Source organism: Apostichopus japonicus, chromosome 18 (assembly GCF_037975245.1).
Source record: "Apostichopus japonicus isolate 1M-3 chromosome 18, ASM3797524v1, whole genome shotgun sequence".
Lineage (NCBI taxonomy): Eukaryota > Metazoa > Echinodermata > Holothuroidea > Aspidochirotida > Stichopodidae > Apostichopus > Apostichopus japonicus.
In genome coordinates, this window is record NC_092578.1 from 17,588,357 (window position 1) to 17,616,048 (window position 27,692).

General features: G+C 39.1%; 1 protein-coding gene and 1 long non-coding RNA gene across 2 annotated transcripts in view; one reads left to right on the plus strand and one right to left on the minus strand.

The window, feature by feature from the left end:
* Positions 1 to 27,692, plus strand: part of LOC139958644 (polycystin-1-like protein 1) — an 89,417-nt gene that overhangs the window by 12,928 nt on the left and 48,797 nt on the right. The window contains exons 7-18 of the mRNA XM_071955872.1: positions 2,327 to 2,413; positions 4,350 to 5,607; positions 9,049 to 9,192; positions 14,744 to 14,856; positions 18,698 to 18,933; positions 19,995 to 20,124; positions 21,541 to 22,109; positions 22,754 to 22,976; positions 23,611 to 23,749; positions 24,821 to 25,168; positions 26,027 to 26,198; positions 27,276 to 27,524. Coding sequence (XP_071811973.1) covers positions 2,327 to 2,413; positions 4,350 to 5,607; positions 9,049 to 9,192; positions 14,744 to 14,856; positions 18,698 to 18,933; positions 19,995 to 20,124; positions 21,541 to 22,109; positions 22,754 to 22,976; positions 23,611 to 23,749; positions 24,821 to 25,168; positions 26,027 to 26,198; positions 27,276 to 27,524 — 3,668 coding nt within the window. The remainder of the gene's footprint in view (positions 1 to 2,326; positions 2,414 to 4,349; positions 5,608 to 9,048; positions 9,193 to 14,743; positions 14,857 to 18,697; positions 18,934 to 19,994; positions 20,125 to 21,540; positions 22,110 to 22,753; positions 22,977 to 23,610; positions 23,750 to 24,820; positions 25,169 to 26,026; positions 26,199 to 27,275; positions 27,525 to 27,692) is intronic.
* LOC139958656 (uncharacterized) lies at positions 22,896 to 25,089 on the minus strand. The gene is made up of 3 exons (XR_011789834.1): positions 24,949 to 25,089; positions 23,601 to 23,812; positions 22,896 to 23,016 (listed from the first exon to the last, which is right to left on the minus strand). It is a non-coding gene; the product is annotated as an uncharacterized lncRNA (long non-coding RNA).

A 27,692-nucleotide genomic window follows, 5' to 3' on the forward strand; every position in this document is an offset into this window, starting at 1 on the left:
TAAAAATTTATTAAAGGATTAATTTACCTGATTTACCTGATTAAAAGATGTTTTAGTAGTTATTTTGTTTTGCTACATTATCATCTGATTATATCAAAATTTGAGAACCCTAGGCTAGATACTATAATGATACACAAAGTTGTAGACACTAACTAATACCCAGGTACAAGATCTGCATTGCTGCTACCTAATATTAATAATTTTGTTATAATATTTTGGCTTTTGTTAGTTTCTTTGGTCAGATCTCAATTTCTACCGTATGGTAGAACTTGTTCTTTTACCAGTTGATTTTCTTTTCATTTACAGCCATTTTAGCAATTCTCTCTCTGTGGAATCCTTATTTCAGCTAAAGTGTGTACATTTACTTGCACCTACTTTGTGAACTTTTCCATGTACCCTTTAAAGGAGGGATCTAAAACATTTGGTTCATTTGTTTTGTTTTGTTCTGTTTTCCCCTCAAAACATTTTTTTTTTCTGAGAATGTGATGGTGTCTTTGTCATTCCATTCCTGGAGAAAAGAACTTTAAAGTGGAAAACAAAGAAAGAAAGGAAGTTGATGAAGTCCATGTGGTTCTCACAGCCAAGAATTATGTGTGGCTCCCATCATCATTCTGGTCCTTGGGTTTGGTTTTAATTGTCTTCTGCGTTTGTAGAAGCACCCCCTCGAGAGCATTTACACCCTCACCAATCAAAAGGGCACAAGTTCAATCGATAGAAGAAAGGGAAAACTTCTCCCCTTTGTTATCTTTTGTTCTTTTGTAAACTTATTTCCACTTCATAAATGCTATGTGGGGTCTTAGCTGGATTTAAGGAAAAAAAGTCTCCGATATATATCTCAAAGAGTTGCGTGAGATGTCATGTCGAATTTGATAGTTTTATGTGAAAGGTGATTTAACCTTAACAGTCATTGGCAAGGACCTCCTAGCACTGGCTGAAAGCCAGACCGATCTGTCAGATAAACAGTCCATTTATAACTTGGAAATTCATTTTTATTGAAGGACAAATGTAAATCGTTCTAAAAATACCATTTTTAGGAGTTCATCAACAGTCAGTGGTGGCAATTGTGATACGCAGACTCCCGATCCCTGCTTCTTCCGGTGGAGAAAAAAAAACCTGAAGAAGCGTCACTAATTATTAGAGAAGATGTAGAGGAAGTAATAAAAATATTTGATTTAAAACAAAAAATTACAGATAATCTCACCTCTACCACCCCTAACCTATGTTTCAGATAAATACAAGTGTATTTGTCATCTGTTGATAATACCTTTTTCTATTTTCGGGAGATTTTTTTTTCCTTCAGGAAAAATTAAATCAATATGTTTAAATTTAGCACTGGGAAGCGAGTGTTTCTGATTTGGTGTATTTCCATAGTTTGAAACTTTTATCATCGCCTGAGAATTCTCTCCGCATCTTAATAGGCCCGTAGTATAATAACTCCCTCGGCATAAAATCCGAAGTTCTTTTGTGAAATGCTTTGATACAGCAGTTTCTTCCTCGAGAGAGATTTCTCCCTTAATGCCGGATAAAGATTTAGATGCCAGAACTGTAATTTGATCTGTGGGTAGCATGAGTTCAGACAGACTTTATTCATTAGCAAGCCCTGTCCTAAAACTTGAGGAGGCAATATTGAGTAACATTGACTTATGGGGGGTTCATCGTTGCTAGTGGATCTTAGGTCTAGTTGAGTTTTCTTTTGGTTTTCTTTTTGGCGGTCCTTTAAAACTTAAATTCAGAAACATTGTTAGTCTGAACTTTCTTTTTTGTAAAAGGTTACTCAGGTGGCAGACGACGTAATGCTTGTCTTAACGAGAAAAAGTATTCCAAAGTTGTTTGACAACTCCAGCTAAATATCTTGCATCTAACTTGAAAGTCTTGCTTCAAAATTTGAAAAACTCATATTTTTGACATTCAAAAGTCTATGAGGATGTCGGTATGACGTAAAAATGCAGATAAATTTCCAGCAAGTTTGTAAAGCAGTCAGTCTCGGCCGCCAGGATATCTCCTTTATAAATCTTATATATTGCCATTCTTGTGGACACGCATGTTAACAGCATGACGTTTGAGCCAGAATTGATTCCTATTCATAAAAATTCCTCCTAGGTATTCCATTCTCTAGTCTCTTCTATCTTCCAACAAACTGCAATGATTTTCCCCCCAAAAATAAAAAGTTTTTTTGAATTCCTGCTTTTGAGGTTCTTATCGATAAAGCTGTCATATATTTTTCATTTTGTTGTGGTTTGATATCAATTTTTGTAATAAGAAAAAAATTTGATTATGATAATAACGTTGTTTTGACATCTCTTTCTGATTTTTTTACTGTCGACAGGTTTACACCTTTGTTGAAAAGGGTATCGTTACGGTTTCTGTGAATGCCACCAATTATCTTGGAACCGTTTCAAAAACTCTCAGCATGGTAAGTTTTTTGTGAGGTCCAACTATGAGAATCATCAGGACTTGTAGGAAAATAAGGGGGTAAAATATCTGGTATTTGGACTGCAGTACTAACATAAATGATTGACAAAGTATCAGTGAGATTACTAAGTGACCTATTCAACAGTATAAAGGAACTGTGGATGGGAAACAGGTGACATAGGGGGAGGGGAGGGGGAGGGAGATAGGTAAATTGAGAACATAGAGGACGGGATGGATTTGGAAGAGGGAATATTTATATACCAGAGAGTAAAATTATAATCATGTTGGAGTTGAAACAATACAATGTTGCATACCTATTCTCTCTCAAAGCCATGCATATTCTCATCTTTTCATTTACTTTCCATGTGGATCAATGCTCTTTTGTGGGTCAATGTGGGTCAAATTCTCTTTGTGGGTCAATGTGGGTCAGTTCTCTTTGTGGGCCACAATTTGTGGCCCACAATACTTTGCATGTGGGTCAGTGCTCACAAGTGGGTCAATGTGGGTCAATTCTCTTTGTGGGTCATTTTTTGTGGGCCACAATTTGTGGCCCACAATTCTCAATGTGGGTCAATTCTCTTAAGTACCTTTATAAAATTTCTCTCGACCAACCGTGTGTCAAATTGTCCTAGGTGGGTCTGAAGGAACAACACTGTATAGTTCACAGGACATGCAACCCTTTCTGTCAAATCAATTAAAAAGCTTTCTTGGATGATTTTACAAAAAGATTGCATTCTGATATTAATCAGTTTACCTTCCACAGTACATTTCCCAATTGTAGCTTCGTCATTGCAGTATTCATTTCATGACCTGAAACAAATCGTTCATTCTCTTATTAGTCTCATCCAGTGATAGATCTGTTGAGCTGTGTTTAATATAGTTTATGAGGCATTAATCAGTTTTTATTGTTAAAATAAATTTCTCACAATTAGAAAAAAAAAGAAAAATTTATTAGTTGAGTTTTGGTTTCTGTTTCCATCTTTCGCAAATAAGTGCTAAAGGAATCATATCAAAAATAGAGGTAAAATATGAGGTGAATTAATTAGGATCCCAGATGCTAATTAAACTGCATAGTCGATTGATTAGTGGGGCATTTCATTATTAGAAGGTGATCAGCATTGTGATATTGTAGGCATAGTTTGAGGCATAGTTAGGTCAGTATTAATTTATGAAAAAGACAACAATTACTGGATGGAATGCAAACCTAACCACTTACCTCACTATTTTAACCCAGGGCTATGTCTACCAACTAAGCTGTGCACTCTGATGTCTGTGACCCTGAACATCAGTGTTTTTGTTCAAGCGGTGGGGGGGGGTGGGGAATGGGGATGGAAGGGGTTGCGGAGGGAGAAGTAGCCAGGAGTCACAGTACTTTGCATATATATATGTGAGTTACACCCTGTGGCCATTCAACACAACCTAGAACACATGCAGCTGGGAAATTAGTTAAAGTACATTTGGCTTTTTTTGATATATTAGCATTACCTTTAATAAAAATGTTGTATGAAAAGCTGATGGTAAATAAGTGTTGCAAAAGCAAAGTGTGACCTTTGTTTTGTTTGCTTATTGTCTGGGGGATGAAGCTTGTGAAGTTATCTTGTGTGTTTTTGGCTGTTTTTGTATATTCCACGACAAAGTGCAGCACTTTTATATGATAGCTTCATGACAACTCATGACAAACCCATTGAAATGCTATCGATTGCTTACAAGGTAGTGGAAATGGAGATTGATATGGTATGCTAGCGCTAAATTCAAAGAAAAGAGAAATGCATTCATGCATATTTTCTCTCCTCTCATCTTTGATTTTGCCTCTTTTCAATTGAAACAGGGAAACAACAATATCCCAATTTTTTCTTCATTTTCCAAAAGGTCATCCTTTTGGGTCTTTGTCTAACCATTTTGTTTTGCCCAATTTTTTTTTCTTTTGCCCCCCTAAGGTGGTTTTGGACAAGAGGATATCAAACCTGACAGTGAATCTTGCTGGACATCAATCCAGCCATCGCGAGGTCAACACCACCGTGTATTACCTGATCACACTGGACACTGCAGGGAGGGCGGTCAGCACCCTATCGGTGGACTTTGGCGACGGTACCTCGTACAGTCACACCCTGCAGGACGTCAATGACACCTTCATCAGCGGCGGTGCCGGAAACTCCGCCCACCTGCACCTCTCTGCCAGCTACGGCGAAGGTTGCCGGCTGTTCGTCTCGTTGGATCACAAGTACCGGATGGAAGGAGTGTTCCAAGTATCTGTGGAAGTCTTCAATAATCTCACCTCGGAGACGGCGGTAATGGAGGATCGGCTTGTCGTGCAGAATCCGATCGCAACGGTCGGCTTCAGCAAGGAGATTGCATACGAGACGGGAGAATCATTCAATGTGAGTCTGTTACTCTCTGAGGAACATGCCATCGGTGTCACATATCACTGGTGGCTGCTAAACTCGAACCGGTCCGTCTGGCGGCATCAGAGCGAAGACAGTTGGCAGACCTTTAGAATCGACGCACCGGGAGTGTACGAATTGAACGTGACTGCTGCCAACGTCGTCAGTCAACGTTCCGCGCAGACTGTGCTGACCGTGGAGGATGCGATTGAAGTTCTCGGTATCTCTTCGGACAAGCATGTCACAAATCCTGGAGATGCCGTCACCTTTTCTGTTGAGATTCTGCGAGGGAGCAACCTCTCGGCGATCTGGGACTTTGGAGACGACACCAGAAAGTCGATGCAAGTGGATGGGAGCTTCGGAACGCAGGTCGCTCATGAATATTCGACGGAAGGTGTCTTTAACGCCTCTCTGCGTCTGTGGAATTCAGTGGACGAAGTAACGGTCTATCTCGATCACAAAATGATCATCTTAGACGCCTTGGAGGGCATGACCATCCATTCTCCATGTCCGACGCTATTTCCGAGTGTGACGACTCTCGAAATTTCATTTACCAAAGGAACCGACATAAGCTTTACGGTGTCCAGTAATGGAGAGATTCTACCAGCTAGTGTGCAAACGCTCAGCACCGGAGGGTACCTCTTGGAGTTAAATGTCACCACAGTCGGCACTCAGCGTGTGAATGTGACGGCATCAAATGCCGTTTCCTCCATCAACCAGGAGTTTTTACTTTTGATTCAAAAAGACGTTGGCGACGTCTCTATTGAGGTTTTGCGGAGGGAGCAGGACATCGTTTTGCTGGCAAGAGAGAATGGTAGGCACAGAAATACTTTCTCCTTTTGGCATTTTAATCAAATGTAATATAGGAAGTGGGGGCAATGTGGGAAAGTGGGGGAGGATGTGGGATTGAGGTTAGTATTGGGGGCAAGGGGTGAATGGCTTAAGGGTGGTTAGTGGACTGAAATGTTTGGAAGAATTTGTTCAGGTACCTACTAATATTGACTGGGTGTTAGCTTTTACTTGATACACATATTGTATATATCTATTTACAAGAACTCCCTGGTAATTGTTTTTTTTTAAATTTGATGAAAATTGGTTCATTGTTCACACCAGGGCCAGTGTACAGTATATACTGCACATGGTATGATATGGTAAACTCATGAAACATTATCATATTACTGTACATATCACTGGTCACATTTCCATCATAACATTCATGTTTCATGTTCCTATCGACTGAATCATGCCCGAGGCAATTTTTAATGCTTTAGGAACGAAACAATTGCACTCCAAATTGCCAATTCTTTCAGTTTAAAGGCATTGAAGACTCGCCCCAAACCCCGTACTGCCCTCTGAAAAAGTTAACTTTCCGTAGCTTGCAAGTAAAGTTTTTTTCTTGTCGCTACAAAATGCAGACAGTAATGAAAAGTGATACCTTGTTATCTTTTATCTAGACCTGAGATGTCCATCGCTGCTATGTACACTGTGTTGTGGGTATTGACCGTAGCTGCATGTATTGACTGTACACTAGTGTCTAATTACCGAAGGTAGCAAGCTGTGTGTGTATTTTCTGGGATCGATAGTGGTGTCTAACACTTCTGTTACACCTCATTCGAAACTAGGTCAGATTACCGGCATCAGACGTTTCTTTGTGTGCGAGTCTTTGATGCCTTTAAGCAACAAGTTCGGGAATTCCTGTGGAGAACTATCTAATCAGACTAGCTCTGATTTCTCCACAGTCACTATGTGTTTATGTTTGCTAGTACAGTATCAAACCAATATCCATATACATGCATAGTTGGCCTAGTTCCTTCCATGGAAACTTGACACAAGTTAGTGCCTGTTCTCTCCGAATACTTCATTCAGGTGTGGAGTTAGGTGCTCTGATGTAGGTCACCACATTTGCATTGAAGTTATAAGATAAATTATTTAAAGAGGTGTGAAACTTTCTTCTATTCTTTTTTATCCAAAGAAAATATGCAAAATTATATCATGCAGTGCTGTTGACAATTAACAATTCATAATCATGGACGTTAAATATGAATGTGAGAGACTGACTTCAGTCAGCTTGCTGCTTTGGTAAGCCAATGAGGCTTCTTCGCGATTTCTTGCTTGCAGGAGGATCTATTATACATACATACATACATGATACAAATATCCAACACTGACATTTCACAGCAAATTCAGATCTATCTTTTTGACAATTAATCCAAAACAGAGAAAGAAAAATTCCCACAGAAGGGAACCAACAACCTGGGGTTTTGTTTTAGAGTAATTCTTTTTAATACAGCAGGAACATCCTGGGATTTCCCTCAGCTATTTTAAGTTTAAACAGAACTGACATTTTGCAGTGCTCACACACAGACTGTGGAATAATATATGATATTTCTAACATAGCAACATGACTGTAGCCAGAAATTGGAAGTAAGGGGTATCCATCGTACAGTCTCGGTATCAACACCACAGCCCAGGGGAAGGGGGGTGTAAGGGTCGGTGACCTTTCAGCAGACAGGTCTAGTGGGAGGGGAATATATCCTTTGGCAAAATTCATACTACTGTGCGTGCATAAAGTGCAAAGTGGTGGGATCTTTTACAGCTTTTCAAACAGACAGACCAGTCCTCTATTCCCATTGGTCAGTATATATCTAGTGAAATCTACATAATTCGTTACTTGGAACTTGCCAGTTTTTTTTATTTTTTTAATGTGCACTAATGAAAAGTTGACTCGGCGTGACATCGCTGGGTTAGGGTGCTGTCATGCCCAGAGTATCTTACTCACAAACCTCTTCCCAACACACAATCTGACACTTTTCAGTCACAACCACTAGTATACAGTACTGTCATCGGGGGGGGGGGGCGTTGTGGACTGGTGATCTAAGGATTACAGGTTCGAGCCCTGGCCAGATCATTGCGTTGTGTCCTTGGGCAATGCACTTTATCTCCATTGCCTCTCTTCACCCAGGTGTATAAATGGGGACTTGCGAGGTAACTTGTAAATATAGTTGCGTGCGCCGGTTTGTGGCTGAACCCTATGGGAAGTCCCCGGGGGGACACGTGGTTGTGGTGCACTGTGGTGCCCCAGGAGAGATTGATTGAATTGCGCACACTTTGGTGTGTAGGTGTGACAAGTTACCAATGACCAAGGCTAAGTTGTCAAAGTACTACGATCTCGATGTAGCAGCGCTATATAAGTGTGTAATATGTATGTATGTACAGGCTATAATCTGAACAGGGAATAATAGAGTGTTCAAATTTTGTGTAGCAGGTTTTAAATGGATCTGAAGTTTGTCTCTAATAAAATGTTAAAGTTTCTGTGTTAAAAACTTGCTAAACTGCATAGTTTTTGCCATGCAATACTGGATAAATCATGCCCTGACCACTTCCTATTTGTCACCCTTAACCCCCCCCCTTCCCCCACCACATACACCCCATTCTACACAGTACACTTTATAGTCACACAAGTTATATCTTCATTTTCGCCCACCCACATCCCCTCTCCAACCCACCTTATACTATTCCACCCTCAACTCATCACATGATATATAGTATAAACAGTTTAAGTTTTGTATGCAATACATTTTTGCTTTTTAAAGGGACAATATCATCATACAAACACTTGACAGATATAAGTATATATGTTGATATGGTCACAAAGTTTCAAGAAGGCCTTAAAAACACTCTTTGAAGCATAATTGGGCAGTTTTGGAATATCTGTTGCCATGGTTTCACATCTTTCTACTGTACAATATGCTTGTCACAACACTTCACCATAATATTAAAGCCAAACAAGGAAGATTTTACTGAATTTTGTTACAATCAAAATGGATAGTTCTTCTCACTTTTCTTCACAAATCCTGTTTAAAAATATGCAGTTAACCATGAGCAGCAGCTAAACTTTATAAGAAAGAATTTTTCAGTTTTCACCATCATAACATGTGACCTTCAAGCAATCCATGCTTCACTGAATGAATGATATTACAATTTTCTAGAAAACTTTCAAAAATGTCTGTGTCATTGTCCCCCTGTCCATCAAATCCCTTATAAGATAATATTGTAAATATTAAAAAGTTTTGTTACAAATAGTTGGCATATTTGTGTCTGAAAAGTCCTCTCAATTTCTTTGTAGATACATATAGCTGACAGTTTAAATTTATTTTGTTTACAAAATAACTGACTGTTTGATGTATAAATATAGTAACGCTCCTTGGGACCTCTCCTCCTCCTCATGTCAATATCCGGTTTATTGTTTTGATAGGTTTCTTCCCTGACCGATCTGACCTACTCTACAGCTGGCTGGACCAGCAGACTGGTGAGGTCATACAACGAGGATCTCCATTCCTACTTTTGCCTGATGTGAAGCAATTACCCAAGTCCTTTAATTTAACTGTTTCGAACCATGGTAAGGACATTTTTTTCTTCATTTGTTGTCATGAAATTGTAATAGGACATGTCGTACTCGAAATCTAGGGATCTAATTCCCGAGCTTCAGAGGAGGGGGGTTATTAAGTTCGAATTTTAATGTTATTATGGTCATAGTGCAAAACTACAGTATGACTTATACCTGATATGAAGCAATTACCCAAGTCCTTTAATTTAACTGTTTCTAACCATGGTATTGAAATTGAATACTCTTTTTTTTTTCTTTATTTGTCATGAAATTTTAATGCTACGACGCCGTACTCGAATCTAGGGATCTAATTTCTGAGCTTCAGAGGAGGGGGATTTTTAAGTTAGAATTTTTATGTTTATCATGGTCATAGTGTAAAAAGAAAAGAAAAGAAACATGAAATAAAAGAAAAATTAAAAAAAGAGGAAAATCTGAGTTCTAGTAATGTTTTTTTGTTTTATTTTCATGTTTTTTTCCTTAATTCCTGTCTGGCTAATTTCTGTCGGTCCCTGGATACCTGTGTTCATTATGCATTAATGTACAGCTTAGAACACGATAATTGTAAAAAGCGAGGATGTTGTTTGGCTATGTGTACAGTATTAAAAGGCTTTATGGCTATGTTGTGTCTACAAAGACATGTTAAATTTTTCCTTTAGTTTTAATAATAAGTTACTGCAAACTTCATGTAAGTAATACGTACATCAATAATATCAGTTACGGTATTATTAATAGTACCAGTTGCGTTATAATTAAAAACAGCTTTGTCTTCTGTTGAAGACAACCATAAATAATACTACAGTTTATGTTTTTGTGTACATTTCTCATGACATACTTTAAGGTAATGACTGGTTCATCACACCATAATAAAAGTATCACTTATAATGAAAAATTGGGAATTACTGAATATTGAATAAGTACTTAAAAGATAAAAAGACTTCAGATCGATTGGTGAAAGATCTCGCAACCGGGCAAACGTCTGTGCTCAGCATTAATGAGGAGAAATCTTTCCACAAGTTTTACGAGAACTTTGGCTGTTCACAATAAATCCACTGTACGACATCCTGTCGAGATATTAAATTTTGTACCTTCTAGATCTGTATCATTTAATTTCTGCAGTGCTTTTCCTGAAGTACAGAAATCTTATGATTTTTGGTTTTGATGATAATCGTAACCTTTGCAATCATGCGTGTGTGTATGTGTGTGTGTATGTATGTGTGTGTGTGTGTGTGTGCGTTTGTGACGCCCAGCTTGTAAACACGATATCTCAAGAAGGGAAGCTTGGACAGTTCTCATATTTGGTACATAGGAGTATCTTATTGAGTACAAGAAGCCTATTGTTTTTGGTGTAGGTCAAAGGTCACTTGGGGTCACCAGGGGTCAAATAGTGAAAAGCTTGTAAACATGATATCTCAAGAAGCAAAGCTTGGATTGATTTCATTTCTGGTATATAGGTTGACCACATTAAGTACAAAAAGCCTATCGTTTTTGGTGGATATCGAAGGTCATTTAGGGTCACCAGGGGTCAACTTGTTAAAACCTTTTCATAATATACGGTATCTCCCATCGTCCAGCCTATAAGTATATGACATGGGCGATTCGCCTCATAAGAAAAGGAGAGCCTACTGACAATTGAAAATGATCGTACGGGCATCCGTAGATTTGAATCTGAACTCGCGACAATATCCCCATTGACTTAAGTGTGTCGCTAGAAGTCCTGAATTGCTATGTACATATCTACATACATGTACAGTGTCTTCCAAGGCTTGCTTGCAGACCATAGATATATAAAAGTGCTAGAGCTACTTCAACACTTGTGACTCATCCGTATGGATATTTTGCTAAAGAGTTGATGTGATTTCGATGGAATAGTGCACTTGAATGGCGAAGCATGCCTTCTCTAGAAAATATTTGTAGATCATTGGTAGTTCTGGTTGGATGTAAGTTGCACAGGTACCACGAATTTCAAAACATTTCTTGGCCAGCTGCCAAGGAGAAACTAGGTCAAGCACCTGTGAACTTGAGATTTGCTTTCACTCCATGGAGTTGGCTGTAATGTTGGCCTAGTTTTTCTCAATAATTTGTGAAACTACCATTGACAGGGTGTGACAAGGTTGATATTTTGGGACTAGTTGTGAATGGGGTAAGGGATTGTTTCAAAACATAACAGTCATGTGATCCAATGTCAACAAAGGTCAATCAGGGGTCAAAAACTAGTATTTTTGCGATAACTTGAGAACCAAATGTCCATTAAGGTTGGGAGTTAAGCTATTGTAATACAATAGTAGACCTGCATTTGGGTGACCTTTGACCTCAGGTTGACCTCCAGTGACCTGTATTAGCTTCTTTCAAGTTGATTCTTTGAAGTTTTGTGGGCATATTCCAATCTAAATTGTCCATAAGTAGACTCCTCTGCAACCTTAATGTGCGAAGTTATTAGAGATTTGGTTTGGTTTGTAATACTTGGTGTGCGGATTCATAAAATTGAGTACAAGAACCCTACTGTTTTTGATGGAGGTGTGTATAACCACGTACAGACTGACCTGTGTTAGCATGCCATAGTGTTATTGTAACAGCTAGTTCTGGTTATACTAACAAGCAGAAGTCTAGTGCATTGAAGTCATCGAAACCTCAATGCATTTTGCATTCTGGTTTTGTTTTTGAACATGTATTATAAAATGCAGCTACAACTGGTTTTTGTGCTAAGGCCAGTACATTGTGACACACTGTGTGAGGAGGCCCCTCCCCTTTGAGAAATGATTGCAAACTTAAGGATGCTGTAATAGATACAAAATGGTGCTTTTATTTTGCAATTTTTGAAACAATGTTGAAGAATTTTCAACTGTTTAGTTTGTACGGTATATTACATGTTGACTGTACACTAGGAAGGTTTGTAACATTCTTAGGGGGGGGGAGAGGGGGCTGAGCCTCCCTGATTTTATTCTATATGGTTGCACCCCATCTTCTCCCTCCATCACTCCCCATCCTCATTTGTCCTAAACAGTTGGAAGGAGAGCTCATAGATTTTAAACTGAATATGTTTTTTTCATTGAGATCACAGACAGTAGCAAGTAACAGACTCTTTTCTTATTGTTTTTTTTTCTTTTTAATTCAATAATCCATTTCATAAATATTCTAAGAGATATTCCTTGCAGGATATCTTCTTACATCTTTTTTGCCTTGTTTTGAAAAGATTGCACAGTAGTTGATGACCTTGGCCCTTTTTTGATAACTCGTACCCCAAGCAGAGTTTTTTCTCTGTGACTTTGTTGTTGTTCTTAAAGCTAGTTTCCTGTTAGCATATCTGGGATCTTTGGTGTCCTGGATAAAAGCAAGATTCAGGGGTATGAAGTTTTCCAATTTTTTTTGTGAATATATATCCTGCCTAATGCAAAAGTCATCTAAGGTACGGTGATGTGCACATTGTGTACATTATGTCCAAAGTGAAGCTTGTGTGAAGTTCATACTTTAATACCTGTACATTGGATGCACCTTAGTGAATACAAGAACCCTATTGTTTTTGTTGGAGATCTCAGAGGTCATTTGAGGTCAACAGAGACCCGTAACAGTCCGAAAACCTTGTTTGCATGATAACTCCAACAGTAAAAGCTACGAAGGCATTGATATCAAGATGCATTTTGTTGTGTACAGTACAAGAATCTTATTGTTCTTATATGTGGATATATGGCAAAGGTCATTTGAGGTCAATAGAGGTCAGAGTTTGAAACCTAAAAAATTTTTAATTTCCAATTTAAGCAAAGCATCAATCGACTTTGTATAAAGGTAAGGTGATGCACCTCAGCCATGAATATTGCTATGTATTTTGTGTATGTCGAAGGTCATTTGAGGTCAAAAGAGGTCAAAGTCTAAAAACCTTTGTAATGCTAGGATGAACTTTTACAACTGATATGTAGGTCCAATATGGGTTCCAGTATCTTGTTGGTAACAATTGTCAAATCCTGAAAAAAAATTGGGTACAGTGTCCTTTTGAAAAATTTGTAAAAGTAAATTTTTACCTTTTCTTTATCTGCCATCACCTGTTGTATATTACCACATTGTACATTAATGTTTCATCAGTACATGATCATTCTCACATTCATTTTGTAAAATGTTTGCCGTTGAACATTTACATGAAAGAGAGTTCTTGTTTGGTGCACTAAGATCAGTGCGTTACAGTTCTGTGTCAGATTCTGGAGGCTGAATCACTTTAAGCTCATTTCAACGCTTACCTGTCTCTGCACAACCTCAGCAGTCCTGGTTCCTGCTTTAAGCATGCATATAGATCAGGTTTATTATTTTAAAGACAACTGAAGTTTAAGGTTTCCAATTAGAGTAGATGAGTGCAGCTTACTTTATATTTGCTGGATCACATATGTTACATTGCTATGGGATTTGAGTACCAAATAGCATGACAAAAATGACCAGAAGTTAACTCAACATGCTGCTGTCCTAGGTAAATGTTGATACAAGTTATGCTCTTTGATAAATCCTGTTATAACAGCGGCACCTTTTCATTATTGTGTCTGGTTTAGAAGTATGTTTTGTCTGGTTGATGTTAGTTCTTGTGTGTAAAAATAATAAAATATGCAGTTTTAATGCAGAAAAACCGAGAAAGAAAGAAACAAGACGAAGGAGAAAGCCGTATTTGAAATGTTTCTTTCTTGATGATTTTTACTGTACATGTTTGCAACCATGGTTACCGATGGCATTGTAATTTGAAACCATGAAAACCTTGTTTTTTCCACATGCAATGCTGATTGTCTTTTTGCAGAGCTGCATTGGAAGAACCTAATGGTCTGTGTATTAGACTGATGAGTCCAGTCACTTTTATTGATGAACCTCACTTTTTGTTGAAAGGGTCAATTTGTAACAGTAATTCAACTTACTTAAAAGTGACACAGACATGCAATCTGCACTGATAGCCGTGTTTCTGTGACAGTCTGCAACATATCAACATTAAATTGCGCCGATAGTCATCCCTCTAAGGCAGGGGTGGGCAACCTTTTTGAATGAATGGGCCAGATATAAGGGGTGAAAAATTGACTGGGCCGCACCTAACCAACGACCTGCTATTGATTTCAAACCTTTGATTCCGAGGACTTTTAAGCAATAGGTGTGTGTACTTAATCTGTATTCACAAATATATAGTGTCAATACAGTACAGTTGATAATTAATGGGGATAATAGGCCTACCTGACAGCATCATTAGTGCCGATTAATTCTAAGCAGCTAGCTCGTTTTTTGTGATGATGTAAAATAGATTGATTTTCTTCTTCTTTCTCTTGAGAGATATTAAGGGCCGCAGAACAATCACTGGCGGGCCGCATGTGGCCCGCAGGCCGTAGGTTGCCCACCCCTGCTCTAAGGATATGTATTAAATGGGAGATTAGGAAGGGGCTGAAAGCCATGTCATTGTGGATGGACATGACATGTAGTGAAGAGAACAATGGAAAGGTGACAGGGAGGGGGGGGGGGGTGAGGGGGCATAAAAGTGGGGCATCAAAATTACAGCTTGAAGATGGCATACGAGTGATAAGATGGCTTAATTTTCTTCTCTCTGTTACAGTCGGTTCGAAATGGATTTTAGCCAATGTGGATCCAGATACCTCACATCATCAGGTCAACGTATCGCATCCTCTGTACGCAGAAGTTGGAAGTGATGTTCATTTTGAGGCTATGGTAAGTTTTGATCTTAATCATCACGATTGCCTGGCTTAAATGCTAGAAAGAGAAGAAACTCAGAAATGGTAACCTTTTGTCAAAATTCATATATTCCTTATATTCATGTTCCGCTTTGAGCATTTGGTCTGAATATTGAAACTTTGAATAATTATTGTGTTGTTTCTCTTGCAAGGCCTGGCAATAAGTTGGAAATAAAAAGTGGTTGGGACAGGGGGGGGTGGTGTGGGGTTTGAGATAGATCGATAGAGTATGATTTGGGGAAAAATTTGTAATCATATTTACAGACATCAAATTTCAGAATATCATGTTTTTAATACAAACATTGTGTATATATCTTAAAAACTAGCATATTATGTAGACAAATCTGAACTCTGAATAGCCTCACTGAACAGAAGTTTGAATTTGAAGGGCAAAAGATATATTTATTATAAGTATTACTTCAAGAGCGAAATTGTATGACACAAACAACAAAACAAGTAGGTGAAGGTCGATGCTAAACCTACATTTATAAAACTCAGGGGTACAGATTAGGCCACAGTTACTGGCTGCCAAAAACAGAAAAGAAAAGAAAAGAAAAGAAAAGAGGGGCAGTGATACACAGGACATGGGGTGTAATATGGAATATCTCACCATGTCATCTGGGTGTGGGATCACTAAGAGTAACAAAAGGACCCTGCTGTTCGGGAAAGTGCAGACGGTTTTGACGATTCAAGCAAGTGACAGAGGCCTCCTTAGGGGTGTAATGACAAAAGCAATTGTTACAACAACTTGTGGAAAGGATGTTTGTTTGCATCCATTGTTTCAGGATTGGAATGTACCCCTATGGTCCTCGGTCTTTCCTTCGTCGTCACAGATCCTTCTCTTGTTTGGCAATGGGAACAAAACAAAAAAGTTGTCCCATTGTGATCTTTGGAATCTTTTGTTTGATGTATTATTGTTTTGTATTTTTTCTCCTTTATTTTCAAAAAGAGGTGCACAGGGGGTCGATAATTAGCAGTAGGGGGAAGTAAATAGATCAAAAATGAGAGAAATTTTCTGATCCAGCTGTCCAATTGTTTTACCGAAGAAGGAAAACCTGTTGCGAATTGCGAAACTTCTCCGCAGGGTTTAGTCGAGTTGACCATCGAGGACAAAATGGCCAATTATCAGTATTGTCTTTCGTCAGGAAGTTTTACCTCTGATGTCTCTGTACATTGTACTTGTGATATTCATCCTCGTCTGTTTGTCACGTGTCAGTTCGGCGTCATGCCGCTATTTTTTAACGTTTCCCGTCGGTCTTTCTTTGTTTTCTGATGCTAGCTGCTTTGACTTGTTCGTTATAAGCTGCGGAGGTTGTTTTTTGAATTTGGCGAGTCCCACGTCTCGCCATTGATTTGTATGAGAAAATACCACGTAGGGCCGCCCGTCAGCAGAGGCTGAAAGTTACACCAAACGAATGCGGCACATAGCACCAGAGAAATATAGATAAACAGTATAAACACAGCTCGGTCTTGTTCACACTGGGGAATGAGAAATTGATCAGGTTAAGCTTGGATTCTTTGCTAGAGATCAACTTTTTTAGAGTGAACTCTCTCATTTACCCAGCAAATTTGTACCACCAGTTTTTAATTTTTTTTTTTTTTTTGGCAGTCCAACAAATTAAAGAAAAACTCAGTACTTAGACATTATGGCTTTCCAATTTCTTCTGTTATTAGAAACTTTCCATACGAATAAAGTGACATATGTCTTAAACTGCATTTGGCTTTCTTTTTTTTTCAAAAATAGTGAAAATTGTAAAATCTGACATTTTATCAAACTGAAGAATTTGACCCTGTTCCATACAGTCATGGTTGTATATATTGCTTGTTAGCATGTTTTGTGGATAAGGTCAAGCCATGGCTCCTGCTATTATAGAAGCAAGGAATATGTTTGAACATACAAATTTATGTAAAAGCCAGTCTTAAATTGCTTAATATGCTATTGTCAGTCTTATAACAATAGGCCTTACTTTATACTCTGTTGTTAATCTTATGACAATAGGCCTTGTTCTTTTAGTCTATTGTCCATCTTATAACAATAGGCCTAACCTTAAACTCTAATATCAACCTTATGACAATAGGCCTTGCTTTGCATTGTATTGTGAATCTTATAACATTAGGCCTTGCTTTATATATTCTATTGTCAATTTTATAACAATAGGCCTTTATACTCTATACTCTTTAATGTCAATCTCAATGTCCCCCCCCCCCTGAAACCCTAGCTATGTCACTGCCTTTATACCAATTCTATTGTTCACCTTCTTACATTACATTATTATTCCTCTCAGCTGAAGACATTTCAAATTCTATTTTGATCATTTTTGCAGATTTATTTAAGGGAAAATCAAGTGTTATAAGCAACGTTATATAAATACATCACAGTTAGCTACTGCTCTAAAGCTTTTTCCTTTATAATGTGAAATCTATGCCAGGGTTTTGATTTGTGCCAGCCTTTTGGTGACCCCTACTGTTGGCCGTAGAGCTAATTGAGAGGGATAAGTCCACCCAGTGGTTTACAGGCAGCTAGTTCAAGGTTGACTTTTCTTGATTAATTCTCGCTCAGCAGTATGGGACCACTTCAATGGGGTTCGGGTTGCATTTTAGCAGCGGGTACAATTAAACTGTTAGAGGAACCTCTTGGAGACTGTTGTGGGTGCCTGTGTTGGATACTTAACAAGTTCAAGGGCAACTATAAACTAAATATATTAAAGAGGGGTAGGAAGGAGATTAAAATCACAAGTTTTGTTTTATAAGGTGGGTACGATTCGATCTAATTGTAATATATTTGCCATTGTCGATGAAAAAAAGGTAAATAGCGAGATGGTTTTGATACAGTACGCTTGCGAGATGAGAAGATATTTGAATATATGAGCCCAATATGGTCTGTGTACTATAAGTACTGTCAGACACAACAAAAATGGATGTGAGGTAAAGAAAGTTATGAATTATATGAATCAATTGTGGAAGCCCCCAAAAAGTTCAAATGGTTAAATAGGTTCAAAGGTTAAATAATGTCTTTTTACTTCATTTGCTGTTATGTGATTTTTTTGATCCTGCAAAGTTGAGGAATAAACCTCCTCTATCAACTAACCCACCTCCCCCCCCCCCCATGGGACCTGTTCCCCATTAAACCAATCCCCTCTTGTATTCTGTTCTTGTGTAGGTGCCATGCTTTTATGCTATTCAATTGCCCCTTTTCCTCTATTCATTTCCCCCTCTATTCATTTCCCGTCCTCTTGTGTTATTGTCTTTCCCTGTCTGGTTCCCCTCACGTCCCTCCCCCAGCCAGTTTTCCTTCCCCCAGCCATTTCTCCTTCCCCCTGCCCAAATCTTCCATATCCCATCTTTCCCTTTTACCATCTACGGGTATTCTCCCCCCCCCTCCCCTTGTCCTTCTTTTCCTATGTAAGTAACTCAATTGTACCTACAGAATAGTCTTGATCATGTTACTGAATCAAGCATTTTGATCAGGTACCAGGTACTGTACTGTGCATTACAAACTCCCTGCTATACAAAAAGCCCACAGAATACCCCCCCCCCTCTCCCTACCTGTACCTCTCAGATCTGTAGTAACCTTGCAAAAGCACAGGTGGACTCAACCTGTCAGACCCCTGCTTGCCTTTTCAAAATCTATTGTAAAGTATTCAGTAATAAACCTTTACACTGTTTTGTACAAACAAGTCTCAGTTAATGTTACATCTTGTATCATGATCATGAATAATCAGTTCAACTTTACACATAATTCACCTGATGTTTTCACCCACCTCTCCCCCTCCCCAAAACTTACAAATTGTAAATAAATAACTTTTCTCTTCTCTCAGGTTAATAGTGTCGCCATTCTCAACGTTCGTTTTGGAGATGGGGAGGTGATTTCTCAACCAATTGATGAAGCCCACTTTTCATGGTCTCATGCATATTCATCACCTGCCAGTTATGATATCAACATGTCATTCATCTTCCAAAACGGCAGCAGTTTGAATACGACCTCGGTAGTTTCAGTGCAAGAAAGAATTTTAGATCTCAAAATTAATGGACCGAATGTTTCAGTTTATTCAGGGTAAGTGGTAGCAATTAAAAGATTGATATAATTGCTTGTTACATTTAAACAATAGCCAGCGTTGGGAATGAGACAATAGTGAAGTGATCGTTGAGGCTCCGGATGGGGTTTTGGGAGGATGAAACAACCTCTGTTTAAATCTTTTTTCCCAATCCCAAACTTCCTTGTGCTCTTATTCATTGCTGTATTCAACTTGTTTAGGTCATGTTCATGATTATTGCCAATGATTTTTTATTTATCTTGCACAACTTGTAATCTTGTCACACAAGCATCCCAAAGTTGGAAGGAGAAACAATCACATTCAAATACATAAATATCTGCTTCTTTTTCTCCAGCCAGTACTTGTAAATCTGGAGGTACGATGTTGATCCAGCTTTCGTTTAGGTGTGGTCCAAATTTGGGGCTTTTCTTTGGAAGCATGGCATATGGTTGCTGCTCATTAATTCACACTCATAACTCATTACATGTCTTTCTTTGAAATTGACGTTTCTTCAGGTTTCTTCAAATGCCATGTTACCTGTACGCTCATTTCGAACTCATTCGAAACTCAAACAAGTATATGAACTATCAAACGCTATCAAAATAGACGGAACTATGTAGAAAGCATATATATAATACCACAACATCTGATACAAAGAATTGCGCTAATGTGTTAACAATACAAAGAATACAGTTTGCCTAAATACAAGCCAATGGCAACCTATAAATTCACTCCAAATATTGCCTTTGCATTAAATATCCGCTACTAGTTGAGATTCTCTTACATAGCTACAATATGCACAATACCTTCACCTAAACAAAGAACATATTTACCAGTCATTGCATCGTCCAGTCTCCCGTGCAAAGCTGTTACTCTATATGTTATATGTTAATCTGTACGCTACGGACAACGCCCGACGCTAGCTACACGTATACCTCGACACACACGACCATGTCTGACCCGTTGCCTTAGGGTTTTGACTTTGTGACCGTAGTCCATGCCGGACAGTGTTCAAGAATAAATGCTAACTTGCCGCTACATTACTCATACCTTTATAAATGTCTCTCTCTGCATTTCACAGGCCGTCGACTTCACAAGGATGGGAGGTTATACCCGGAGAGGGAACCAACATTGTCTATGAGTGGCAGGTCACCCTCCTTCGAGACCACTCGGTGACACGGGAAGGAAGGTTGGCCGGTGATCATACTAAGGTAAGACATTTTGCACTAGTAGTCAGTCTTCCATGCATTGAAGTATATATCTATATAGGTCATGAGTGCTATTCTTCATAAGGAATAACTTAAATGGTTATTATTGAATCGGAAAGATTCTTCATGTAAAATGGCTTAATCGCTTCACAAATGTATGCAGAGATGTATGGATGTGTTTTGTAATCAGCATCTTATGATTTTTCAGTGGTTTTACAGCATGCCTCCCTCCCCCCTCCCCCCCCCCAAATTTTATCTCTCACAATGGTAACACTTTACTAAATTTTACTCTATTATGATTTCAGGTGAAGTGGAAACCTTTTTAGAATACAGTAACTAGAAGGATACAGTTGATCCGAGGTTCTTTCTGATACCCCCCCCACCCCAGCCCCACCTCTCTCCTTCACACACATACACACACACCCATGCAGCCCTTTCTTTCTATCCCATTTCCCTCTGTTATTGAACAGTACAGTAGACAAATAAATAAAAAATTGCATTCGCCTTAAATCAATCTGGGAACAGAGCTTGATAGAAAATAACGTAATATTTTTAGCATTTTAAGCAAGGATCAGAAAGATCTTGAAAAGTCTTGCAAAGAAGAATAAACAAAACAATGAAATTATCACTCAGTCACATATATATATCTCTATTTTCATTGACAGAAAATTTGCCAAAATAGGTGAAAAATGTGATAGTGTCTACTTAATTACACAATGACAGTCTGATCTTACACCGGCAGGTTTTTGCCGGCCGCTAGAAATGTCGAAAGTGGGGTTTATCTTCGACTGTCTCTCACGAAGAGAGCCCTCTGAAGTTAGAATATCAGACATCACAACCCATTTGCGTCTTACATCTTTGAAAATTTGCAGCAACAAAAACAAACCAAATAAATGCCTTTTTTGTCTCCCTTTCATCAGAAAATATCTCCATTTTCAATTTGTCTGATGTGTCGACAGATTGAAATCATAAGCCTACGTACATGTTACATGTGTACGGTAGTGTTTGCATTGCAAGAAAATGAACTGCCCCCCCCCCCGACTGTGGTTGTCATCGCTCTTCATTCTATTAAAAAAAAAAAGAAGAAAAAATGACCATATTTCAAGTGAAAACCTTTTCTGGGATTTAATATGTTAGTTTCCTTGCTAACTAACAAAGATGTGATCAAAAGGTTTACAATCTCTCTTGAGAGAGAGATTTAGATTTCGTAGGCATGATGTAGTTATGTACATGGTTGTAGGAGTCTGAAGAAGGGAAATTTTGTTATTTTGCAGTTGTATGTTTTGCCATATTTAGTTTGATAAATTCAGTATATAAAGGTTGTCCTGTAGCAGTTAAAATAAAAAATTACATTTAGATAATAAATATGAAAAAATTAAACAGGGGAAGGAAATGTCTTTTTTTTCCTTTCTATTTCAGCTGTATCTACCATTTCCTGATTCTGGACTATACAATGTCACCGTTACGGCTAGCAACGACATTTCGTCAATGACCGTCTCAGTTACCACCCTACTGCAGGAGCCAATCAGGAGCCTCAGTGTGACCTGCAAGCCTACTGTAATCGGCACAAACTCTGAAATATGTGTCCAGGTGGAGGGCAGCACACCATTAGAAATTCAAGTGGACTTTGGCGACATGGTTGTCGACAACTGGTCATCGGAAGACACAGAGATTCAGGTCACGCCTGTCGCAGAGCCGACAGAGGGCGCCAACATGCTGGACAGTCACATGTACTCCATCGTGAGAAATTTTTCCTCGTCGGGTGAACAGCCGATCAAAGTGACCGTCAAGAACGCAGTGTCCTCTCAGTTTCGCCACCACGTGATCATGGTGGAGGACAGGGTCAGTGGTCTGGAGGTGACCTCGAATACCTCGTGGCTGGTGGACATCCAAGTCCCCATCAAGATGTCCGCCTCAGTCGAGACCGGGACGGACGTCGTCTTCGAATGGGATTTCCATGATGCCTACGGGAAGACCACTGTAGAATCGTGAGTTTTCACAGTCGTGTACAATTCGTTTTTCATTGATGATTTAAGTTTTCCTGATTTGTTGGTTTATTTTAAATTTTGAATTTTTCTCCTCTTTGAGTGGTTATCAACTATAATGGACAGAATGGCACAGAACTTCATAAGTCTTCACATAGCTCCACAAATATTCACATGTCTTCCCATAGCTTCACAGAGCTTCACATTGCTCCATAGAACTTTACATAGCTTCACAGAGGTTTACATATCTTTGTGTAGCTCCATAGAGCTTCACAAGTCTTCACATAGCTCCACAAAGGTTCACAAATCTTCGCATAACTTCACAGAGCTTCACAGATCTTCACATAGCTCCACAGAGCTTCACATAGCTCCATAAAACTTAACATAGCTCCACAAAGGTTCAAATATCTCTGCATAGTTTCACAGAGCATCACAGATCTTGACAGAGTTTTGCAGAGCTTCATAGATATTTTAGAGAAAATCACATCGCTTTCCTGTTTACACGAAAAATATGAAAACTTGATTTTGTAGAGTTTTTCTCATCCATCTTAACTTGCAGTCTTAATACTTTCCTTGGTAGTGCCCTCCCTCTTCCCCATAATATGATTTTATCCTTCCATTTTCCGTTCTCCCATTTCGCTACTTAGCAACGGAACATTTTCGGAGGCCTTGCATTACTTTGGGCTTCCCGGAGAATACAATGTAACGGTCAGAGCCACCAATGACATCCAGTCTTCCCCAGTAGAGGTCTCTTACAAGTATACCTTCTCTGTTCTGGAGGCTATCTATGGGCTGGATCTGAGAGTCCAGGATCAGTCCAGGAATGCTGCGCTGTTATCAGAAGGGGGTGGTGTTTGGCAGACCTCACCGGTAAGCAAACACTTCCTTCCGCTAGTTACAAGCTCTTTGTCTTGTTGAGTTTTTGGGCGAGAAAAAAACATATTGTCAGTGTGGTGTCAGTTTGTAATCTTGTAATTAAAATGGACTGAAGAAAGAACAAGTTTGTGTTAATTAAGTATTTGCTCAATCACACTTACACTTTGACTGATATTTCTCTTTATATTTTGGTTGAAATTCCTGCAACCTGCTTTGTGTAACTTTGAGTTTTCATCTAAAGTGTTTCAGGAAGTTTACCAAAACAAAGGTTGAATCTCTTAGAATCAATTTCGAGACTTTGTTTGTTTGATTTATATTTTTAGTATTTCAGGAAACACGAAATGTCACACAATTCTGCTTTAGTAGAAACGTATCCAGGGACATCATGTACCTTAAAAACGTATCACACTTGATTTTGTGCTTCTTGTTTACTTGGAAATGATATCTTGCGTTTCTCCAGGTCGTGTTTCGAAACAAATTGCTGGGGATCAGAGGTTTCCTTTCCGTTTGAGCGTCACACTAATCTGCCTTTAGTTAAAACATATCCAGGGCCATCATGTACCTTAAAAACGACACATGATTTTGTGCTATTTGTTTTTACAAGGAATGATATCTTACGTTTTTCCAGGTCGTGTTTCGAGCAAGTTGCTGGGGATCAGAGGTTTCTTTCCAGTTTGATTTTGATGACGGTACCAGAATAGAGAGGAAAGGAACTGGAAGTTGGTCGCAAGGATTTTCCGCTTCCGTGGCCCACCGTTTCTTGGAAGGCAAGTCACCGATTCAGTTCTCAAGCAACCTGTATTTCACTGGCAATGATTTTTGCATCACAACTTGAAAAAAAAAAAATGAAAACAAGAGTTGTTGTGTCTAGTCAAGCAAAATTGTGCCAAGGAAATGGTTTGATAAGGCTTAATTAAACTAAAGGGCTAAAGGTTGTAAGGAAAAAAGTTTTGTGTCGCATGAAATGGTTTTCTGGAAATGATATGACATTAAACCTCTTTTAGAAAAAGTACTTTCCAATGTAAATCAATCCGAGTAGTATTCTGTTGATGCAACTACAGGGGGGGGGGGGGGGGGGCACATCAAAAGGTTTGTTAAGTCTCAATACGTGTTTGCTGATGAATCTGGAAAACAAACTTCCGAAGCAGATTCAATGTTTCTTATTCTAAATGCACTCTGACCATGTGGGTTTAATGGAGAAAAGCTGTCGCAATCGAAAGAAAGAAATTTATTTTCTGTTGCCCTTATGGCGCACACGATTTATGGTAAAGTGACAAGGCTTGCCAAATTTGATTGAAGTTTGTAGAATCTACGGACTCGTCAATAAATTTTTATTCAGCTCAAAATGTTTAACGACAGATAACTCAATAAAAATAATATATATTGATATGGATATTGCATGGAACGGTGTCATTTTCACTGAGCTTTCAGTGCAGTAAGCTGAAAAGGTCGAAGTTTAAATTTGCAAACACGTACTGAAATTTAGAGTTGTTTTTGAACATCAAAACAAGTGTTTAATTGATCAAAACCTGTAGTGTAGGCCTCCAATACTTTTAGTATTGTTGATGTACATTTTGATCTGGCCTAATCATGCGTGTAATTTTGTTTCATTTAGATAAAAGTCGCTCTGGGTGTAAACGAAGAAGAGACAATACTTCCTATTGTTTGCGCAGAACCAAACACTATTTTACTTCATCAGTTAGCATAAAGAGTGGCTCTATTGGGAAGTTCCTTTAGGTATTATTTGCAGCGAAATTAACCTTTCAAGTATTACCGCAGTTTTCCTTTTTTGCGAAAGCAGACTGATTTATAGCACTTTGTTGTTTGGGCTCTTACAGAGGGAGAATACTCGGTCTCAGTAACAGCGATTAACCTACTGAAGAATGTGACGACCGAGTTGGGGGAGCCCTTCCTAGTTCAGATTCCACCGACAGAGGTTCACTTTGAGAAGAACTTCCACGCTTACCGTTTCGGCGAAGTTACGTATTTATCTGTGCAGCTCGACTTTGGTAGTCAGGTGGCTTTCAATTGGTCGATGGGAGATCAGACAGACTACATCAACGCTCCTTCTGAAATCCAACATGTTTACCATTCTGTCGGGACCTTCACGGTCACCGTGGTAGCGTTCAATAAAGTGCACTATAGCCAGACATCCTGCCTGGTGGCCATCCAGAATCCACTGCAGGGTAAGTTACACAGAGTATTTTTAAGACCGGCCGCACAGTACAGACAGACTGCATGCGATTCATCCGACTCAACTTGACCTTTGACCCTTCATTTTCTATAGTTTTAAGACTTCCGACTTGAACCATGCACACTAAACAACTGTTTCTATTGTCGAATGATGCAGAATGATTTCCTGCGATTGGTTGTCTGTGGAAACTAAGCGTTTGTAAATGTATGTATGTATTTAAGATCCTCCTGCAAGCAGGAACTTGCAAAGAAGCCATCATTGGCTTATCAAAGCCGCAAGCTGACAGAAGTCAGTCTCTCAGATTCATATTTTAACGTCCATGATTATGAATTGTCAATTGTCAACAACTCTATAACTGGATGACAAACATTAATCTTGGAGTGACTCGAAGTGGGGACCTTATGATTGAAAGGCACCGGCGTTAACCACTGAGCTAACACTCCATGAACTGCCGTGCACTGGTAGACTGCCACTCAGGAAACAGCACAACTGAAAACTGGCAAAATCTTGATCAGTTGTGGACTTGAGTAGAGACACACTGCCCTACTATCCATGGTATTGTTTACATTACAACATTTGAGTTGAGACAGGTTGTCTTCAGTCATGCAGAGTATAGTGGTAGAAAGGGGAAAGGAGGGAGCTACACCTCCCCATCAGAGGATAATCCTGATGCAACTTTTCGTCCAACAACTATACTAACAGTATTACAACAGTGTAAAAAATCAGCTGGCACTAGCTCATGAAAGGCAATCTTGTTGGTCTAACATTGGGGAAGACCAAAAAAAAACTATACTCGGTTGGCATTTGTTTTCACCACCATTGCAATAATTGATAAAATACTTTTCTTTAGGTGTTGAATTGGTGACGTCCAACCTCCTTGTTGCCACTAAATCTGAAATTCATCTCGAAGCCAGAACCGTTGGTGATTATGGTCATTGGTTCGACTGGGACGTCGGAGACAACAGGAACGTCCGTCAAACATCCAAGCCGACGTTCTCATACTCTTATCGAGAAGCAGGAATGTAAGTATTAGTTCCCGAGAAGCAGGAATGTAAGTATTAGTTCCCGAGAAGCAGGAGTGTAAGAATTAGTTCCCGAGAAGCAGGAATGTAAGTATTAGTTCCCGAGAAGCAGGAATGGAAGAATTAGTTCCCGAGAAGCAGGAATGGAAGTATTAGTTCCCGAGAAGCAGGAATGCAAGTATTAGTTCCCGAGAAGCAGGAATGGAAGTATTAGTTCCCGAGAAGCAGGAATGCAAGTATTAGTTCCCGAGAAGCAGGAATGCAAGTATTAGTTCCCGAGAAGCAGGAATGCAAGAATTAGTTCCCGATATGCAGGAATGTAAGTATTAGTTCCCGAGAAGCAGGAATGTAAGTATTAGTTCCCGAGAAGCAGGAATGTAAGTATTAGTTCCCGAGAAGCAGGAATGTAAGTATTAGTTCCCGAGAAGCAGGAATGTAAGTATTAGTTCCCGAGAAGCAGGAATGTAAGAATTAGTTCCCGAGAAGCAGGAATGTTAGTATTAGTTCCCTCTCGACGTCTTGTGGATCGGTGAAGATGTCGGACATCTTCGTTTTCTGTTAACAGTGGCCCTGAAAGTTGCTGGATATTTGTTCATTGTGGGTTCAGGAACTTTAGAATTGTCGTAGGCAATGGACACTAAAACACTGTTAATCAGTAGTAGTAGTCCATTCCATGCAGCTAGAACAGAACAGGATTTTGATGGTGTTTGAGTGCTTCAAATTATGATCAACAGCTTTTACAGCTCAGGTAGTAGTGGATAACAAGAAGTGCCATTAGCAGTGATTGAATTTTATCTCACAGATGCCTTAAACATGTTAAACTATTACTAAAATGCTATCATAACAGCATAGTCTCCCTCATATCATTGTCCGCTCAGCTACTTCTCTCAGGAGTGTCCAAAGTTACCTGAAAAATCTCTTTTTGTAAACTTTGAACTTTGAAAACTTAAATTTTTTTATTAGATATAGTAACTTTATATAGTTACTTTATATAGTTTAATACAGACCGTAAGTTTTTCTCACAGTCGCAAAGTTTCACATGAGTATAAGGGGGCACTCCTCTTCACCTTCTCACAGATACTTTGTGACGGTGGTCACAGGAAATCACGTCAGTAACGCGACGTCTTCCCCCCTGCAACTGATAATAGAGGCTTCCATATCCCGGCTGGAGATCCACGTGGAGGACGACGCCTCCCTGATCGGCACGATCACCGTCCTGGCCGCCCAGACGTACTCCGGTAGCGACGTCCGATACATCTGGGACTTTGGAGACGGTACCCCCGAACTGAACACCCACCAGGCTGTCGTTAACCATAACTACAATAGGTGTGGCTCTTTGCTATTTAATCTCCAAAACTTTGTTGTGAAGGTTATTACTAACGGTGTATTTCGTTGGTTTGTCATTATTCCAAGCAAATATTTAACTTATTATTAGTATTTTCGTCCGATCTTTTGACGTTTGTTGCTTTCTTTTTTTTTTGGTGACATTAATAA